The following is a 20,526-nucleotide window of genomic DNA, read 5'->3' as shown; positions in this document are numbered from 1 at the left end:
GGGCGAGCGACGCGGAAACGAGGCTGGCGGACCCGCGTGCTGGCTAGTGGGCTGGGCGTTGCCAGGGCCGCGGGCGGAGGGGCGGGGCGTTGCCAGGGCTGCGAGCAACGGAGGCGGGGCGTTGGCGCCCGGTAGGTTAGGCCCTGGAACTTGGCCCCTTTCCCTGGAAATGTAAATCTGTTCACGTCCCCTTTTCTCTCCCCGCCCCGCGCTAACCCCTTCTGAGTGTGGCACTTGAGAACTACCCAACGGCCTGGCCTGGCTCATGCTACCGCGCCCACGCTGGCTCCACTTCTCGGAATGTTCTTCCTGCCTGGCAAAATTCAGCGTCCCCTCTCCCAGGAAGCCTTTTCTTGTGTCTGGCTCTGTCTTCCCCAGGCTTGGGCTCCTTGGGGTCCCAGCATCTCCCAGCACTGGACTGCCGGAAAGGGCATGTTGAGCAAACCGAGTCAGGGCATCTGACATGCTCTGCCTGTCTATGTGATGGAAAGGCCATCAGCCTGGCTACAGTTAGGACTCAGGGGACACCTAATTTTAACTTCTCAGGCCTGTCTTCTCAACTGTAAAATGGGAGGGGAACCGGGCTGACAGGATGATTACATGAATTAGATGCAAGGTGGTGCCCACAGTGCCTGATACATGTTTGATAAATGTTAGCATCAGGCTAATTTCCAGACCTCTGCTTCTCCATCTACAAATGTCCCATCATGAAAATGGAATCGAATCAGAGGCACGGAAAGTGCTGGGAGTACAGTACATGCTCACCATGGGAATAGGACTGCCTCACACAACAGGCAGTGAATTAATGCTTCTTCCTCTCATGACAGTCCCAGAGGGCAGGGACAGTGTCACCCTAACGGTGGCCCCTTCACAGGCCACACAACACTTTGGGAACCAACCCAGGCCTGATGCTGAAGCCCCACATCTGAGAAGAGAAGGCATAGAGAGATACCCCTGCCTGGTATGTAATCCTAACTCTCCCCAACCCTCTTGCCACCAATTTTGCTTCTCGGGTCTCTCAAGAGACTCCCCACCCTGTCTTCATGGCCAGTGTCACTCTCAGGTATCTCCTGGGTGTGTCTCCCAGAATGCTCTCCATCTCCAGGTCCCCCAGGCCTGGGTCTCAAACACCCATATCTGGTCATTCAATCACTCAACATTTATTGAGTACCTACTGTATGCCTGACCCTGTGCTGAACCCTGAGGACCGTGCCCTCAAGAGGCCCCAAGTCCGGTGGGGGAGGCAGCGAGTAAATGGGAAACAATGAAATGATCGAGGTAATTTCAAACACTGAAGTCAAGGAAGGAAAGGAACGGAAGTAACAATGGCAAAGGATGACTTTAGCCCGGAGGCCTCTCTGAGGAGGTGACACTATAGCCAGCTGAGACATTGAGAAGTAAGAGGAGGCAGCCATGGAAACAGTGTTCCAGGGGCGCCTGGGTGGCTCAGTCAATTGGGCGTCTGCCTTCGGCTCAGGTCTTGATCCCAGGATCCTGGGTTTGAGCCCTGCATTGGGCTCTCTACTGAGTGGAGAGCCTGCTTCTCCCTCTCCCTCTGCCTGCCGCTCCCCCTGCTTGGGCTCTCTCTCTTTCTCTCTCCCTCCTTCTCTCTGTCAAATAAATAAATAAATAAAATCTTAAAAAAAAAAGAAAGAAAGAAAGAAAAAAAGAAACAAGTGTTCCAGGTAGAGGGGACAGCTTCGGCAAAGGCCCTGAGACAGGACTGAGGGGAAGATGCCAGCAGAGATTACCATGTAAGACTTGTGCATTGCAAGAGGAGTGCAGCTGTACAGTAGAAGCAATGGGGAGCCACGCAGGATGTGTGAGCAGGGGAGGAGCGTGATCTGAATTATTTGTCACCGCCACCCCCATGTCTGCCATGGGGAACAGGAGCTTTCAAGGACAGGAATGCAGATGCCAGGAGGCTTGTGAGAGGCTGTGACAGGGTCTGGGAGGGGGGAGACACTGAAGCCTGGACCAGGTTGAGGCTGTGGAAAAAAGCGGGTAGATTCTGGACTTGTTTTGAGGCCAATGGATTGGCCCTGCCAAGGGGCCAGATGTGGAAGGGAGATGGAAGCAGTCACTTCTGACCCTTAGGTATCCCATCTGAGCCAAGGGCCAAGGACAGCGCCTCCTGCATGCGGGCAATGCAAGATCCCACAGGTCTGGGGATCAAGTAGGGACAGAGTCGTGGTCTTGTGTCACCCTACGCTGACATGCTTTGCCCACGAACCCTCCCCGCCACGTGTGCCAGGGACACCGCTGCGCAGTTAGGAAAGGAACTACCCTGCTCAATCCCAGCTGTGGCCCCACCCCGCACTGCCTCCATGCCCCCCATTACGCCCACTGCTCTGGCACCCCCAGCAGCCACTTCTCCCACACCCATCTGGCTTCGGTTTCCTCCTCTGCAGAACAGGGCTGCAGCTGACAATCCACGGCAAAGGCCTCCCATGAAAGGCTAACTGAGCCACTGATCTCTGGCGCCAGCCCACTGCCCACCAGATCCACTGCCTCCCCGACTCACACACCCTCCATGGCTCCTCACTGCTTTTACAGCAAAACCACACTTCTGGGTGAATCCCTCCCCGAGGGCTCAGATCCTAACCCTGTCTATGACTCAGGATCCGCCCCCCCCCCCCGCTTGTGCGAGCGACTGTGTAAATGGCGAAGCCCCAGTGAGCGTACAGACCCTTACCCCCAACCTTTCCTTGGTCTGATCACCCCAGCCCTTCCCACCTGCCCATGCACTGTCCACACTCCTCCCAGCCCCATATGCTGTGTGGTTCTTAGTACCCTGGAGAGAAAAATGCAAATTCTTCCTGTCTTTGGCATTCAAGGCCCCAGAGAGAAGACTCTTCTGAGAATGCCTTTTGTTGCGATCCCCTCAGAGAGGGCCAAACCCGTGGCCTTCTTCAATTACCTCCCACCGACTACCACCACCACCAGCAGCAGCAGTACCACCAGCAGAGCTCTCCTACCTACCTCCCCTTTCTCCATGCCACAAGCAATAACTGAGCATCTGCTATATACCAAGTCCTGCCATAGGATAGAGGACAGATCCCTCGAGGGGGCTCCCAAGCCCCTGGGTGAGAAAACCAATCCAATAATCACACAAGAAAACATGGAAATTACACCCATGATACAGTCTCCATGAGGGAAATGGAGAGGCGTAATGGATGTAATCGGGGATTGGGAGACCCTGAATGGGGGGGGCTGTGGTTTGGAAAAGCTTCCTATCTGAGGGCTTGATAGAGACTTGTCAAATGAAGAAAGGAAGAAAGCACATGCAAAGGCCCTGAGGTTGGAGGCTTGTGTTTTGGCAGCCCAGGATGTCTCATGGCTAAAGTAGGGTGAGCCAGATGGGGAGATAGACAGGGAGGAGGTGGGGGGTTCCAGGGGCCAGACTCACCGGGCCTCAGAGGCTGAAGGAACAAATTAGGCTTATTCCTAGGGTGCTTGGGGCAGGGGAGGCAGGGGCCCATTTTCTTGCCCGGCCCAAGGTGATGTGCTTCTGCTGCCCTCTGGTGGAGGGTGAGGAGGCTTTTCTGCTCAGAGCCCCAAACACTCAGCCTCCATTTGCTCCTGGTAAAACTGTCTCAGTTATCCGCAACAGGTCCCTCCCCTCATCTCTTCCTCACCGGCAGTGGAGGCCAAAGAGTCACTGTCAGATTTGGCCTGACACTCTCTCCCAGGGTACCCCTGGACAACACACTCTTAAGTCCTGAGTTTCCTCCTCCCCTAAATGGGGGGTACAGAAGTCCCTGCCTCCCACTGGACACCCTGACCTGGTCCACACCCCATCATCTCCTACCCAGATGTTGTCCTAGCCACCTCCCTGACTCTGCCACCTCCATTACTGTCACCTGCCCCCAGCAGACCTTTCTTCCCCCAAAGCAGCCACAGAGGCTTTAAAAATCTTGGTCCTGCCTCAGGACCTTTGTATGTGCAGTTCCCATTGTCCGGTGCCTCTCTTCCCCTAGCTCTGCCTAGGCTTTGACTAAAACACCACCTCCCTGGGGCACCTGGGTGGCTCAGTTGGTGAAGCATCTGCCATTGGCACAGGTCATGATCCCAGGGTCCTGGGATCGAGCCTCACATCAGGCTCCCTGCTCAGCGGGGATCCTGCTTCCCCCTCTCTGACTCCCTCTGCTTGTGCTCTCTCTCTCTGTCAAATAAATAAATAAAATCTTTAAAATAAAATAAAATAAAATAAAATACCACCTCACCCAAGAGGTCACCATCTGAATGTATCCTGTTTGTCCACTCACTTGTTTATTGCCCACCTCCTGAGAGCTGACTGAGAGCCCCTTGAAGGAGGGGCTGTGTCAGTCTTGTTCACAGCTATGCCCTTAGCACCTGGCTTGCAGTACGTGCCCACTTAACGAAGGTAACTGTCTGTTACCCAACACCCAGTGTGGGCTCCAAATTCTTCTCTGTTCTCCCCATTAAAGGTCTATGGAAAGAATCTAAGCAGCTCATTCATATTAAGGTATAAATGATTGATGGGCTCTCGAATTCTAGACATCACTGACTCACACATCTGTCGCTTCGCTGAACTTTTCCCAAGCTCTGCGAAGAGCCCATGATAACCTTGATGTTCCCTCCAGTACAGCAGGCAAGACCCTGCGATGTGCCGGTCACAGAGGGTGGCTCAAACCTTCAAAATACTCTGGCAGCCAAGCTGGCCCTGATGCTTAATCTCCAGACATACCGAACCAGGAGAACTGGTGTCTCCTCCCGGAGCCTCGGTTTCCCCAGCTGAGAAATGGGGTCAGGAAGGGCAACTCCCTCCGGGGGTTGTGGAGGAAACAGAAAGTATGTGGTACAGAGCTGGCACTCAGTCAGACTGGTTCTTTCCTCCCCACACCACTTTGCCGGGTTCAGTGCATGGGGCTGTCTTGGTGAACTCTCTGCCTTGGGTGTGTGTGTGCGTGTGCGCGCGCGCGCGCGTGCACATGTGTGTATACATTCAGAGGGAGGAGCTTTCTGACCAGCTGAGCTGGGTGTGGGGAGGGCCCCTGAGGTCCTAGCCTGGAAGGCCAGGCTGGTTCAGTAGGGAGGGCCCAGAGCAGGCTGGGAACCCAGCACCTGTCTCAGGGATGTCCTTGGGCAACAGCTCAAGTTCTCGCCTCATCTTAGCCACCTGTCGGATGGAGGACTTGTTGGCTAGGGCTGAAAATGGAATTTCCCTATCAAGGCCCTAGTGTGGATAGCAGTTTCATTTTATGGAGGGGTAAACTGAGTCCCAGAGAGGTGATGTCACCAGCTCACAGTACCTTGGTGAGGAGGCTGGGTCTAGGAGGCTTCCAAGGCTCTAGGGTGCCAGGGCAACGTCCAAGCCCCGCCCCCATGTGCTGTCACTTACCTCCAGGGGTGCAGGCCCAGCGAGGGGCTGCAGGGGCTGCAGGGGCTGCTGGGGCTCAGCAAAGATGGGCTCTGGCTGCTCGGAGACAGACTGCAAAGAAAGAGGCCGGGGACGGTGAACCTGGTGGTGGCCCCTGCGTGTGGCCAAATCAGGAGATGGACCATGGCTTAGGTTCCCTTAAGGAGAAGGGGCCCCAAGGCCCGGAATTCTGGGTCTCTCGCAGGCTGCGAGGGCGGGGCCTGAATGATGACCCCGGAGGGCTCCCCGGAGGCGGCGCCGCGACTCTGGGCGATTTAAACAGAGACGCGGGGTAAAGGTGGTTGTCTGTCTGCTTCTCTCCCACCCCCACCCTATTTCCCCCTTTCTCCGACAAGCACTCACTCGAGGGTCAGCGCTGGGATGTGCAGCTTGTCCCTGCGAGACTTCATGCCGAGGCCGGGGCTGCGTCTACGCGGCCGGGTGCCAAAACCCCCTCTGTGGCCCCAAACCCCGATCGTGGCGCGATCGGACAGACCCACAGACGGGGACGTGGGGACAGCACGCCTGGCGGGCGCGACCGACGCGGCGCGGAGGCTGGGCCGCTGGGGGCGCGGGGGGCGGGCTCTCTCCTCCTCGGGGCGGGGCTCAGAGCCCCGCACCTGCGCGCAGGCCCAGCCCAGCAGGAAAAGTCGGGTTGCGGGAGGCTGGAGTCGCAGGTGCCACCCCCTCCCGGAGAGCGACGCCAAGGCTGCCGGGTCTCGAGCCCCCGGGCTGCGCGGCCGGAAAGGAAGGGCGGTCACTGTCTCCTCGATCGGCAATATTGCTCCATCGCCCGGCCCCGCCCCTTCCCGGCTGCGGCCGGGTCTTTGCCCTCGCCCCGCCCCTCGGGGGGGGTCTCTCGCACCCCAGTTCTGAGCGCGTCCGGCCCCTGTTCCCCCACCCCCAGCAGCTCAGCGCAGCGTTCGGTGCCCCTCGCGGCGGTCTCCGCATTCCCGCGCACACCAGAGGCCGGGTCCACGCCTCCAGGCCTTTGCTTCATCGGGTTCGCAGTCAGGAGTGTCGTCACCCTCACCCACATCTGAGTTCATTCCCACGGGTCCCTCTTTCGCGGAGCCGTCCCTACACAACGACCCATGGCACCCGAGTCCCACCCTCCCCTTTGCCCATCGCAGATCCCAAGAGTCCGGGGTTGTTTGTGTCTGGCTATGGCCCCCTTGACACCCCGCTTGGACCCAGTCAGGAACACAGCAGGTACCATAGAGTAGACAACTCAGGGAGTCTTTGTCCTCGTCCTGCCCCAGTAGCCCAGGACTTTGTCCTCCATGGTTCTGACGTTTTCCTGTCCACCACCCCGCCCCCAGCCTGGGCAAAGGCCAGGGACAGTGCCCGCCTTCTGGTCAATGTCAGAGCCCTGCCCCTACTGGGCCCCTCAGGCTCCTCCCCACCAGCTGCGCTATCCCCAGTACAACTAGAACAGATGGTCTGGGCTTGGGGGCCAATCTGACCCCACCCCCACCATCAGACTTCAAACTCTCATCCAACCCCCAGGACCTCCCCCTTCCCTCTCCCTCCTCCTCCCCTGTGCTCTCTTCACTCTAGCTATCCCTGTCTCCATGGTGTTCTTTCAATGCCAAGCTGGTTTGCACCCCAGGACCTTTGCCCATGCTGCTCCCTCTAGCTGGAATGCCGCTCCCCTCGGATTTTCCCCTTTGCTTCTTCCTCCTTTTCCAGATCTAGGCTCAAATGTCACCTCCTCCAAGAGGCCCCACATCTTCAGGGCTAAAGCTGCCCCCTAGCCCCTCTGTCTGTCTCAGTTTATTTCTCCCCTGCATAGCATCACTTCACCATCACTCTCCCCAAGAGAGTGTGAGCTCATGGGCAGGGTCCAGCATTGGATCTTGTCTCTGGGGCCCCTGTGCCTGGAACAGGGACCAACACACAGTAGGCACTTACAAAAAAAGTTTGTTAAGTGTGTGATTTCACTGCGGGGCAAGAGAATTCCTACCCTTCAGGCCAACACAGCCCCCAAAGAGGGGGTGTCTGCACTCACACACCTCTGGACCACCAGCACAAGGCAAACCCCCCCTCCTGGTCCTGGGCTTTGGTTTCACATCCATGAACTGGCAAAGGCACTGACCAAAATGTTCCGTGAGCTTTTGGGATCCGAAAATGCCAACCTACCGACAAACACTAATGTGACCCTGAAGAATACACTTTTCTACCTGTGTTTCCTGGGAGTGAGCGCCCCATCATGGGAAGCATGCAAGCTGGTTCCAGGATACTAGGCTGGAATTCTATAGTTTGGACTCTAGATGCAAGACAATTTTCCCTTTTCCGGGCTGGATGCCCTTGTGTCAGTGGTACAACCCTACTGCCCTTCTGTTTCCTCAATTGCAAACTGGCCTGGGCCTCCCAGCTTGTGAGAGCCAAGTGAAGCACTTCTGAAGCATTTCGCAAACACCAGGGGAAAGGATCAAGGTGAAAAGCTTTGTTATAATTATTAAATAAATTCACAGTTTGGAGGCTGCTGATGAAAAATTTATGCTCAGGACCCCAGGGTCCAGCCCAGCCCACTGGCCTTAGATGAACTCACCCACGTCCCCGGCGTGGCAGGCTCAGCTCCTTCTGAAATGAGAGGAAACAGGGGTCATTCCCATGGAGACAAGCCCCTCACATCCCTGGCCCTCCACCCACCTCACACACACACACACCCCTGCCCTGCTGGCCCCTGGATCACCCAGCTCCAGCCAATGCCTCCTTTCTGCTGCCCCACACGCTGGGCTCTGCCCTGCCTCCGAGCCTTTGCACCAGCTGTGTCTTCTGCCAGGACTGCCTTCCCTCCCCTCTGGTGCTAGTTAATTGCACATCATCCTTCAGCTCAGGCATCCCTTCCTCCGGGAAGCCCTCCCAGACTCCCAGTCACCGCTCTGCCCAGCTCATACCCTGCCCGCACTAAAAACAGCTTCATTATTTTAAGTAACAAATTAGTTATATTTATAAAGAAGTATGTCAATAGTGGCTAAATACTAACAATCTGTTGAGGAAAGGGAGATTCTTGACTCATCCTCACCCTGCCCCCTCCCAGATCTGAAAGCCATTGCCCCCTCACCTATGCAGATCTGTGTCCTGGGAACTGGTGGAGGGTGGGGGCCCTGATCTGTGACTCCCCACTGAAGACCCTTTTAGAGCTCAGCAAGCTGACTTGCACCAACCCTGGGTGTCCTCATCAGGGCAAAAAGCCCTGCACTTGGGGTGCACAGTGACCCCAGAGTCCACCCTCAAATGTGGCTCACCCAAGGTTTTTAAATTCTCAAAAGGCCATGTAGCACCAGTTTAGAATCTGGGGATACTCAGGCCTGGGTCCAGATCTACTTATTCTTTGTTCCTTCCTGGCCGTGGGACCCTGAGCAAGTAACTTGTATTATCTCTGCTTTGATTTTCCCATCTCTAATGTGGAAGTAACATCAGGAGGGTTCGGTAATGATGATCGGTCAGTATTCCTATTGCTGTTGTGTGTTATTGTTGAGCTCAGCAAGGGCCTGGGCCGACTATCATAAGACCGGATACATTTTACATTTACCTAGCCGCCTACTACAGACCAGGAGCAGGGGCCATTTTACCGGCTGGGAAACTGAGGCGCAGAGGGAAGCCAGCTGCCCATGTCTTTTGGCAGAGACAAGGCGGGGAATCCAGTTCTCTGGACATCCCTCCCCACCCCGCCACCCCCAACACACACACGCCAGGGCGGGATCGCGCCGAGGACACATGACTATTTTTACCTAGGTGGGCTCTGGGCTGCCCACATCCAGAGCGGGGCGTTCACCATGGCAACCACTGACGTCATCGGCCTCCGCAGCCAATTCAAGGGGGCCGGAAGCTGCCCCGCGCAGGACAGGGCTGGGAGAGGTTGGCTGGGTCCCCCAGCTGGGGAAGGGGAGGGTCCACAGGATTGGGGTGTCACCCCGAGGCCTGACCCCAGCTACCTTGAGTCCACAAAGCAAAACCGAGCTGTTCAAGATGGGAGGAGGCTGACCTGCCATCCCGAGATGTTTCTGTCTGCCTGAATACCTCTGGGGACCAAGAGCTCACTATCATTCAGGGCAATTGATCACAGTCCCAGGAACCACCACCACCATTAAGGCCTCCTTCAACCCCCTCCAATTGTTTTGGGATCTTATGCCAGCTTAATACCCCTCTCCTCTAACCTGACTGAGGAGCCGGCATCTGAGCCCAGGGCTACTGGCTGCACCCCTCCCCCCATCCCAACCATTTCCTTCCAAAGCCCCGCAGTCCTGGGTTCCCCGTCAAGCTCCCCCTCATCCGAGCTGTGTGGCTCCTGCCAAGCAATTTCACATGTCTGTGCCTCAGTTTCTTCACTTGGGAAGCCTCCTGGTGACACAAGGTCCTGGAAGGAATCAAGTAGCAAGCCAAGCGCCTGACACTGGGGGGAGGCTTCGATAAATCCGAGCCAAGACAGTGATTTTGTGAAGTTAATAATAACCACTAATTGAACCACAAATTTTAATTTGCTTCCAAAATACAACAAGATGTGAAGTGGCAGAGAGCAGCGAGGGAAGGTCGGCAGCCTCCTGCAAAGGCTCTGTGGAAAGCTAGGACCACATGGAACTCTCCCGGCACCGCCCCCGGACCCTCTGCTCCCAGAGCCATCTGCTTCCGTCTTCAGCCCCCTCTTTGCAGGCTGTTCCCCAAGGAGTGACTCCCGCGTAGACTGGGATAGGTGGGGGCCTGATCCCTTGGAACTGCCCTTTAAAGATAATATTTACGGCATCCTCTGTGTTCTTGGCTGGGCTGGGCCATGCTGCCTCCCAGTCAGAAGCCTCAGCGCCATCCTGAGGAACCCCCAAGCTGGAGAAGACAGAGCAGGGCATGGACAACCCTATTCTGGAAGCATTAGTGAGGACCCAGAAGGAGAGAAGGGGCTGGAGGTCGGGGGGAGGCAAGAGGCTTCCTGGAGGGGGGTGTCAGGCTAATGGGAATCTGTAGGGTGGAGGTGGGACTCAGCCCGGTTGGCACCAAGCCCCATGGGAAGTTGGCAGCTGCAGTGCAGGGGGGGAAGTCAGCAGGGACCACATAGCACCAGCCTGAGGGCTTTGGGGAGGAGTAGAATGAGTGGATGTGGGCCATGAAGAGGCAGGATGGACCTTTCTGGGAACCCCTCCAGCAGCAGCAGAGACAAAGTTCAGACACAAGCTCTGGCCACCCTCACTGCCCCTGGATCTGGGGACCTGGGGTTTTAAAATTCTGTCCTTTGTGAAGCAAAGGTCCAAGTGGGGGGTGATAAAAATGATGATAAAATAATAAGATAATAGTTGTAGCAATAACAGCTTGCATGAACTGGCACCCAGAAACGCTGCACAGAAGACGGAGCTTAAGCCAAAGCAGGAGGGCCCAGGGGCCGGCTCTTGCCGTGACCGAATGCAAACTCGTGGGCAGAGGGCCAGACAGGTCCTGTTTACCACCTCCCAGCACACAGCCAGCTGCACGTGGGACATTGGCACAACCAGACTGGCCAGCATGCCCAGAGCTACTGCCTGGACTGCCCAGTCAGCAACTGACCCGAGTCCCCTCTGCTTCCTCAAGCTTTTATGAATTGACTCTTTGACCTCGGGCAAGGGTCAGCCTCCAGAGTACCTGAATGGCTCTGACCAGCACGCTGCCACCTGACTGGCCTGGGGTGCTCCTGGGCCCACTAACAGAGCTCCAGTTGGGGGACTGTATAGCTAAGGGCCCAAACCGAGGCCCTCAGCATTTTTGTACCCACAGGAGCCAGACTGGCTAGAATTCCAAATCTCCTACTCTCCCTCTCTGATCCTCAGTTTCCCCCTCTGAAAAAGGAGGCTACTGATAGCACTGATCGCTTGCGCTGTGAGGAGAATTAAATGCACGCTCAGTGTTTAGCACTTGTAGGTGCTTGTTAATGCAATAACCATACTAATGTTATTTTTAAAAATAATTTTCATTGTCTGGGGCACCTGGGTGGTTTGGTGGATTGAGCGTCTGACTCTTGATTTCAGCTCAGGTCACGATCTCTGGGTGGTGGGATTGAGCCCTGTGTCCTGCTCCGGCAAGGAGTCTGCTTGTCCCTCTGCCTGTGCCCCTCCCCCCACTCATGCTCTCTCTCTCTCTCTCTCTCTCTCTCTCTCAAATAAATAAATAAATAAAATGTTGGTTGGGTTTTTTAAAAGATTTTATTTATTTATTTATTTGACAGAGAGAGAGCGAGCACAAGCAGGCAGAGCGGCAGGCAGAGGGAGAGGGAGAAGCAGGCTCCCTGTTGAGCAGAGAGCCCAACATCGGGCTCGATCCCAGGACCCTGGATCATGACCTGAGCCGATGGCAGACACTGAACTGACTGAGCCACCCAGGTGCCCCGAAAATATATATATTTTTAATACTTTATTTATCTAAATAAATAAAATCTTAAAAAAAAAAAGAGGGGTGCCTGGGTGGCTCAGTCAGTGAAGCATCTTCCTTTGGCTTGGGTCATGATCCCAGGGTCCTGGGATCGAGCCCGGAATCGGACTCCCTGCTCAGCGGGGAGCTGCTTCTCCCTCTCCCTCTGCCTGCCACTCTGCCTCCTTGTGCTCGTGCTCTCTGTCAAATGAATAAATAAAATCTTGAAAAAAAATCTATTTTTCATAGTGTCCTACTTGGTCGTTCACTCCAGGACCCTCTCAGGCTTCTAGCTCCCTCTTTACCCTCCACCGGCTCCAGAGGAGTCTTCCAAAGCCCTCAGACCTGGTGTGTCCTTCCCTGCTCCAGGACTTCCCATAGCTCCCTGTCACCCTGGGGGAAAGTCTAACCTCTTCAAAATCAGCGCTGGAAGCCCCTGAGGCAGACGGTCCCCTCTCCCACACCCAGCTCGAGCACTAAGAAATGGCTTCTAGTTTTCCCATACAACACATAGCGTTACATGCTTCTGGGCCTTTGCACAGGCTGTGCCCTCCGCCCAGAATTCCCTCACCCATCTGGGCGGTCCCTGCTTGTCCCTCTGCCTCCATGGAGGAAGGCCTGCTAGTGCAGGGCTGGTCTGGAGGGGGAGCCAGACCTGCTTGGGTTCAAATTCTGCCTCTTGTCACCTGCATGCTGTGACACCTGAACAGTGGCTACACTTCTCTGAGCCTCAGTTTCCCCTTTTGTAGCATGGGACTCGTCATCAGGGTACGGATGCCTTCTCCCCATGGAACAGGCCCCCACTTCCTGACGTCAGCAGCGCCCCCATTCGCCTACCCGATGGCAGTTTCTCTATTTTAAGAGGCCGCGGGCGGGGCTCGAGTCTAACTGGGGCTCGGGGCGGGGCCTGTCCCCCCACAACACCCCACTGCTCACCGCCCCCTCCTCTACGCCCAGGCCCCCCTCACTCCTGCCTCTGGCCTCGGGACTTTCCCCTTTCCGCCTCCTCCCCCGCCAAGCCTAGCGGGGGTGGGGGTAGGGGTGGGGGTGTTTCTGCCTTGCAGCTCTGGCCTTGCCCTCCCCGACCCCCCCCACCCCCGTCCTTTCTAGGGTTTAGCGTCCCTCAGACTCTTCTATTTCCCCATACACCCACCCCACCTGCCCCGCCACCCGCGCCTGCTTCCTCTGCTCCAAGGCCACCCAGCAACGCTTGGTTCAGGCGCCTTCTCCAAGTGTGCCCGAGCGTCCCACACTGCAGCTGACCACTCCCTGGGTTTGTTTCCCCCAACAGGCTGGGAGATCCAGGAGACCCCTCTGCCTCCCCACTGCCGGGCACACAGCAGGCACTCAATAAATGTTTGTCAGGTAAATGATGCATTTCAGGTTCCCGACCCGCAACCTGGGAGCTTCTTAAGGGTGTGGACTAAGCCCCAGAGGGAACTGGCTAGATCACCTTAATTCCCTTTGCACAAGAGACCCAGAAAGGTGAAAGAAGTTGCCCACCGGGGGTCACAGGGCCCCCTGCGTGGGCTCGAATTCTGACACCCCTGTTCTTACGTCCTGGTAACGCAGCCTCCCAAACACAAAGCCAGGGCCAGAAGTCAGAAAAGGAGGGCCCTTACAGCAAATTGGGAAACTGAGGTCCCGTGAAGCAAAAGTGGCTCCCGCCTTCCCTCCCCCCGCCAACCGCCGCAGCCAGTTGGCAGTGCTCTGTGCGATAGAGAGCTAGTTAAGGCTGCCGGACTGAATCCCCGTTGGGCCACCTCGAGTTTGTGACTTTTCCAGACTCCAGCCTCAGTTTCCTTGTCTGACGAATGGGCTCCTGGACAGCCCCAGCCTCCCCGGCTCAGCTTAGGGGTGATCTGAGGCTGGGGCGCGGTGGCGCAGCAACTGCATGAGGCAGGTAATTATACACATTAATTAATATTAAGATACCACTAGTAAAATGATTAATACAAGGATGAACATATGGTGAGCGCGCAAAGGCTGCTGTTGCTCATATTATTATTAGAGCAGCTGGTGGGAAGGGGCGCAGCCCTCAGCCCCTTTCTCCCACGCTAGCGCTTGGAGCCTCAGTTTCCCCATATGTCAAACGGGGTATATCCCCTTCCCACTAAGCAAAAAGCACTTTGAGAAGCGAGTGGGCAGAGGGAGCGACCGGAGCGCGCGCCCCGCCTTCCGCCTCAGTTTCTCCGGACGCCGAAGCCCCGCCCCTGGCACCCAGGCCAGGTCTGCTCTGCTGTGCCCTCCGCCCGCCCACGCAGGGGCCTCACCTGGAGCCCTCGGCGCCGCAGGAGGCTCGGCTCGTCCATGGCCCGCTTGTCCGCACCGCCCGGCCCGCCCCCGGCCCCGCCCCAACCTGCCAAGCCCCGCCACCCCGCGCCATTGGTCAAGCCGGTCAGCTGATGTGGCCTGGTCCCGCCCCTCCCTCGGAACCCTCCTGGAAGGGCCCCGCCTCCATTGGATCGCCGGACCGCCCTTCCAGGCCCCACCCTATCCCCCCCGCCAAGATGAAAACATTTTTTTTCCCAATGAATTCTCCTAGAAGTAAGGGAACATTATCATCCCCATTGTGCAGATGAAGAAACTGAGGCTCCTAGAAGTTAATTAATGTGCCCCGGGCACACAACAGGGTTGGTTCCGGGGTGAGGTGACTGAAGCACTCAGTTCCATTCAAAATTTAAGAGGGCCCACAAATATAAGTAATTAAGATACACGAGATTTTAATATGATATTTAAAGAATCTAAACTAATGCAAACGATGCTTGATGAACTAAACATCACAATTTCAAACAAAGACAGTATCAGACTCTGCCTTTACATGACCCTACCTCTATTGCTTCACCCTAATCCTGGCCCTAGTCCCAATAAAACTTTTTTTTTTTTAAAGATTTTATTTATTTATTTGACAGAGATAGAGACAGCCAGAGAGAGAGGGAACACAAGCAGGGGGAGTGGGAGAGGAAGAAGCAGGCTCATAGCGGAGGAGCCTGATGTGGGGCTCGATCCCACAACGCCGGGATCACGCCCTGAGCCGAAGGCAGACGCTTAACCGCTGTGCCACCCAGGCGCCCCCCCAATAAAACTTTATTTACTAGAACAGGCAGCCACTGTTGTCAGTTTCTGTTTTGAGGATGGCTTCTTTTGCCGAGCCAACTGGGCACCTGGTCCTCATGAGGACCACCTTTCATGGGTATCTGGTGATAATTGGTCAGCTCCACTTTGCAGAAGGGAAACTGAGGCAGGGAAAAGCCCAAGGTCCTAAGATGGCATCCTTGTTCTCTCTTTCACTGGAATTCCCACTGTCTCTGCAGCTGCAGGTTCCCTTGGCTACCCCACTGCTGGACCTAGGCAGTGCAGTATCTTCTCAGGCTGGAGGAGACCCTAGGGAGAGCCCAATTGTCTTTGAGGTTCTCTAGGCTCCTACCAAATTACCAAATTACAATGGCCAGATTGAGCACATAAAAATACGGGACTCCCTGACAATGCTGCTTTTTCTCATACACATTTTTACATTGACATATAATTCATACACCATAAAACACAGCTTTTAATTTTTAAATTTATTTTTAACTTTTAAAAAGTTCACCTTTTTAAAGAGTACCATTCAGTGGTTTTTAGCATATTCTCGGAGTTCTGCAATCATCATCACTGTCTAATCCCAGAACATTTCATCAACCCTAAAAGAAAACCTTTACCCATGCGCAGTCCTCCCTCCCCAGCCCCTGGCGACGATATGTCTGTACGGATTTGCCTGTTGTAGACATTTCGTGTACATGGAATCATACAACAGGGGGCCTTTTGTGTCTGGCTTCTTTCACTCAGTGCGTTTTCAAGGTTCATCCACGTCATAGCTTGAATCATTACTTCATTCCTTTTTCTGGCTGAATAATATTCCATCGTGTGGATGGACCGCATTCTGTTTCTTCATTCATCTGTTAATGGACATTTGAGTTTTCCTGCTTTGTGGCTGTTGTGAACAGTGCTGCTATGAACATTCGTGCACAAGTTATGGTGTGGGTATATGCTTTCCATGCTCTTGGGTTTACACCTAGGAGGAGAATCCCTGGCTCATACGGTAACTCTCTCTTTCAGCTTTTTCAAAAACTGCCGGACTGTTATGGGCAGCCCAAAGCAGCCACTGTTCTGGTCTGAGTCGTGTTCCTCCAGAATTTGTATGTTGAAATTCTCACCATCCGTACTTCAGAATGTGGCTGTATTTGGAGATAGGGCCTTTATATATTTTTTAAAGATCTTATTTATTTATTTGAGAGAGAGAGAGAGAGAGCACCAGGGGGTGGGGCAGAGGGAGAGGGAGAGGCATTTATTTATTTGGGAGAGAGAGCACAAGCAGCGGTGGGGGTGGGGTGCGCAGGCAGAGGGAGAAGCACACTTCCCGCTGAGCAGGGAGCCCCATGCAGGGCTCGATCCCAGGACCCTGAGATCATGACCAGAGCTGAAGGCAGATGCTTAACTGACTGAGCCACCCAGGCGCCCCAGAGATAGAGCCTTTAAAGAGGTAATTAAGGTAAAATGAGGTTATTTTGGTGGATCCTAAGCCATGACGTGGTGTCTTTATAAGAGATTAGGACACAGATGTGTGCAGAGGGAAGAGCGTGGGAACATAAAAGAAGAAGCCATCTGCAAGCCAGGGAGAAAGACCCCGGGAGAAATCAAACCAGCCAACATCTTGATCTCGGACTTCTAGCCTCCAGAACTGTAAGGAAATACATTTCCTACTGAAGCCACTCCATCTCTTTGTTACGACCGACCTAGCAAGCCAGGACAGTCACCCAGTTAAGTTCAATTTCGGATAAATAATGAATAATTTTTCAGGGTATGTCCCATGCAACCCTTGGTAAACGGATATGCTAAAAACTTTAGTGTCGTTTATCCGAAACTCTAATTGGGCGTTTTCTATCTGGCCACCTTTTGCTACGTGGACCTCAGGTTGTAGCTTGCCTATCCCAAGTGATGGGAAGCTCACCCCTTAGAGTGACCAATGGGTCTATCTGGGGTTTGTTCTGCTTCAAAGTTCTGCTTGAGTCCAAGCTGGGGTGGACATGTGACCTAGAGACGTTCATTGACTCAGCCACCATGATCGGCTCATGGAGGACAGGAAACTCAAGCTCAGTCAATCAGTCTGCCTTGGGGACTTGGACTGGAATCCCAGGGAAGACAGGTTCCCTGGACCCACGTGGTTGGACCAGGCAAATGGGGAGCTGCTGGGAGGGGGGGACCAGAGAGGTATTAAATGCACCTGCTGCAACTGGAGAACTGTATAGAACTCCCAAGATGATTCCTTCAATGGGCAACGGCGGACGTTTACCGACTGACTGACTGACTGACTGACTGAATGAATGAATGAATCAATGAGTGAAATTTTCCCATGGTGAACACTTATGCATCCTTCAAAACCCACTTCAAATTTTCTTTGAGAAGCATCAGAGAACACTGATTTTTTTTTAAAGATTTTATTTATTTGACAGAGAGAGACAGCCAGTGAGAGAGGGAACACAAACAGGGGAAGTGGGAGAGGAAGAAGCAGGCTTCCAGCGGAACATGGAGCCCGATGTGGGGCTCGATCCCAGGGACCTGGGATCACGCCCTGAGCTGAAGGCAGACGCTTAACGACTGAGCCACCCAGGCGCCCCAACACTGATTGAATGAATACATTTTTTCCTGTGAACTTCTACACATCCATCAAAACCCTCTTCAAATGTCTCTAAGGGGCATCAGGGAGTGGGATTGTTGAATGAATACAAGAGTTTAGTTTCTTGATAACTTTCTGCATATATATATATTTTTTAACGCAGGGCTTGAACTCATCACCCTGAGATCAAGACCTGAGTTGGGTGCTTAACCAACTGAGCCATCCAGGTGTCCCAACCTACTGTGTATTCTTTTTTTGTTTTTCTAAGATTTTATTTATTTATTTATCTGAGAGAGAGAGAGAGAGAGAAAGAGCAGTGGGAGGAGGAGAGGGAGAGGGACAAAAAGACTAAGACTCCGCGCCCAGCACAGAGCCCAAAGCAGGGCTCAATCCCACGACCCCGAGATCACCACCGAGCCGAAATCAAGAGTCTTCTCTGCCAACCAACTAAGCCGTCCAGACGCCCCTTCTGTGTATTCTTTACAAGATCCTCAAATGATCCCCTGGAGGCATCAGAAAGTTCTGGTTGAACGAATGAGAAATGTTCTTATTGGTGAATGATGTGTTTGATAAACAAGCTAACAGATTTTTCTCCTTGCAAACTCCTACTTATCCTTCAACATTCTCCTTTGATGTTCTCTGGGGGCATGAGGGTCTCGTGGCCACTTGGAGAGAAGCTCAGCCCCCCTCCTCCGACAGCAGGTCACTCACCTTGGAAGAAAACGGAAACAGAGGGGGTGGGGAAATTCTGTGGTCCCTCCTGTCACGATTTCCATTTCCGGAGGCCCCTTTTAACCCAGTCCTTCCTGCCTCCCCCTCCCCGCAGCTAGTGAGGCATCTGAAAGTGGGGCAGCCCTAGAGGCATATTCTGGCTGTGTTTCTGGGACAGTAGGGAGGGGCCCGTAAGGGGACCCTAAGGGCTTCCTGAGGTAGGGGGCAGGCAGGCCAAGGGAGGTGGGCATGCAGATTTGGCATGGGGAAGGTGAAGTGTAGTGAACCTCGGGGCAAGCTTCAGATCCTGACTTTGATATGGCTAGAAGCACCACCTCACCTGTGACTAGAGTCCTGCTCACACATCTGCTATGGCTCCCCAGTGCCCTTGGGAGAAAGCCCAGCCCCTCAGCCTGGCACTTGAGGTCCCCATCTACCTTACCACCTTCATCTCTCCTGTGGAGCCCCAAACCTGCCATGTTCATCTTGATGTTCCCCAAAGCATGTTCCTGAACTTTTGCCTCTGCTGTGCTCTCTGCCAGGAATGCTCTTTCTATAAACGAGTTCAAGAGCCCCCTTCTCTGGGCATACCTCCTGACTCCCCCTTGGGATCCCCCCCAGCCTCTGCCCCTCCCTGCACCCAGCCCTGACGCCAAGGAGCTGGGGGCATCTGTGTCCAACTCTGCCCCCTCCTCCACTCCTCTCCCTCCCTCAATGTCTTTCCAGTGGCTGCTCTGACTTTGGGGGGCTGGGAAAGAGCTGCAACTAGAGCAGAGGCCACTGGGGGCCCCCCAAACCATGATTAATTATACTGGCTGTCTGGTGAGGATTACCTGCCAGGAGCCCAGCCCTCCTTTATCCTTGCGACTGCCTATTTTGCAGATGGGGTAGCTGAGGCCTGGAGGGGCCAACCTTGGTGGTGGGGCAGCCCTGGGGCATGAGACTTATTCCTAAAGAAGCAAATCTCAGCCTCCCTGGGGGGGACGTTCTCTGTCTGAGTACATCTCTCCATGTACAGCTGGGTACTCGAGGGGTCTGGGCACCTCAGGGCTCAGTTTCTCCATCTGTGAAATGGGACACATAGATGGTATCTCCTGGGGTAGGGGTCTCAGGACCCTTGAGAGGAGGCCAAGCGTTTGGCCCTATCTCTAACCATCTCTTCCATCTTTCTTTATGTTTCTCTCAATCTATCTCTGTCTCTCTCTGTCTCTGCCCCTCCCCCAGGCCTCACACATCAGTCCTGCAGCCCACTCCACCCCCTGGCCTGGCCTGGGCCCTACCGCCAGTGAAGGCTGCTCTGTGCGGGGTCACGGGGTCCCCGTCCCCACTGTGCCAGGCCTGGGACACTGCCTCTTTGTTCCCATGGCTCTGACCTCATGGCCTCCTGGGCGCCTGACCCTGACTGGCCCAACTGCCCCGGGGACAGGACTCCCCTGAGACTGGGCTTCCTCCCAGCCCACCTGGGCCACAATTCCCAGATGCTCTTCTGGGAGAGACCTTTACCGTGCTCCTTAGTCCTCCTGTGTTCCATGAATATTTTTCTTTAAGGTGAAAATCACTTAACATAAAATTAACCATTTTAAAATCTATAATTCAGCGGCATTTAGAACTTTGACTATGTTCTGCAACCATCACCTCTGTCCAGTTCCAAGACATTCTCATCACCCCAAAGGGGCACTTGTCCCCATTAGCAGTCACTCCCCAACCCCCATCTCCCAGCCCCTGGCAACCACTATCTCCCTGCGTCTTTGAATTTGCCTGTTCTGGACGTTCCATGTACATGGGATCATACAACATGTGGGCTGTTTTGTCTGGCTCTTCTCCCTCAGAATGATGTTTTTGAGGTCCATTCACTTTGTAGCATGAATCAGTCCTTGTCCATGGACGTTTTGGAACTTTATAGACAGTGGGGAGAAAGATATAGAAACTGAGACCCCCCCAGATGCCAAGAAACACATGCAGAGAAGACACAAACCTTAGTCTGAAGGAAACAAAGGGGCTCTTCAGGAGCCGGAGCCCAGGGTGCCCTGGGGCTGGAGTTTGGGAAATGGGGAGGTGGGCATTTGGGGAGCGAGCAGCATAGAGCAAACGTTTGATTTGTTGGGTGAGTGAACCCAGACATCCAAGAACACGGGGCTCCCGTTTGGCACCTGAGTCTCGGAAGTCAGCAGGAGGGGGCTGGAGACCAGGACAAGGGCTCAGAGAAACAGGCTACTCATGGGGCTGGCACCTTGTGGCCAGCAAGGGCTTGGGCCAGCGGATTAGACCCCCAGATCTGTGGCCCTGGGTCGGACTTGCCCCATGGGTGAGTTTGTGGCTGGGATGAGGCCGCCACGACACTGAGCTGACTTCCTGGGTTTCTCTTTCAGTTTGACTTCTGCCAGGAGGGGCCATGACACCTTTT

General features: G+C 54.5%; 1 protein-coding gene across 11 annotated transcripts in view; it reads right to left on the bottom strand.

The window, feature by feature from the left end:
- MAST3 (microtubule associated serine/threonine kinase 3) overlaps nt 1–14,105 on the bottom strand; it is a 38,006-nt gene extending 23,901 nt beyond the window's left edge. For 4 of the 11 annotated variants that reach the window (XM_011222140.3, XM_011222146.3, XM_019797289.2 and 1 more), the window contains exons 1-2: nt 5,747–6,254; nt 5,366–5,455 (exon numbers count right to left, since the gene is read on the bottom strand). In XM_011222140.3, the coding sequence (XP_011220442.1) occupies nt 5,366–5,455; nt 5,747–5,793 (137 nt within the window). In that variant the 5' untranslated portion in view covers nt 5,794–6,254. Of the gene's footprint in view, nt 1–5,365; nt 5,456–5,746; nt 6,262–7,937; nt 7,970–14,031 lie in introns of those variants that run through there. The other 7 variants (XM_034658067.1, XM_034658068.1, XM_011222151.3 and 4 more) reach the window with 5 other exon arrangements.
- Nucleotides 14,106–20,526: the final 6,421 nt, after the last annotated feature.

The sequence above is a fragment of the Ailuropoda melanoleuca genome, chromosome 4, assembly GCF_002007445.2.
Source record: "Ailuropoda melanoleuca isolate Jingjing chromosome 4, ASM200744v2, whole genome shotgun sequence".
NCBI classification, from domain to species: domain Eukaryota; kingdom Metazoa; phylum Chordata; class Mammalia; order Carnivora; family Ursidae; genus Ailuropoda; species Ailuropoda melanoleuca.
This window is presented reverse-complemented; position numbering and strand designations above follow the sequence as displayed.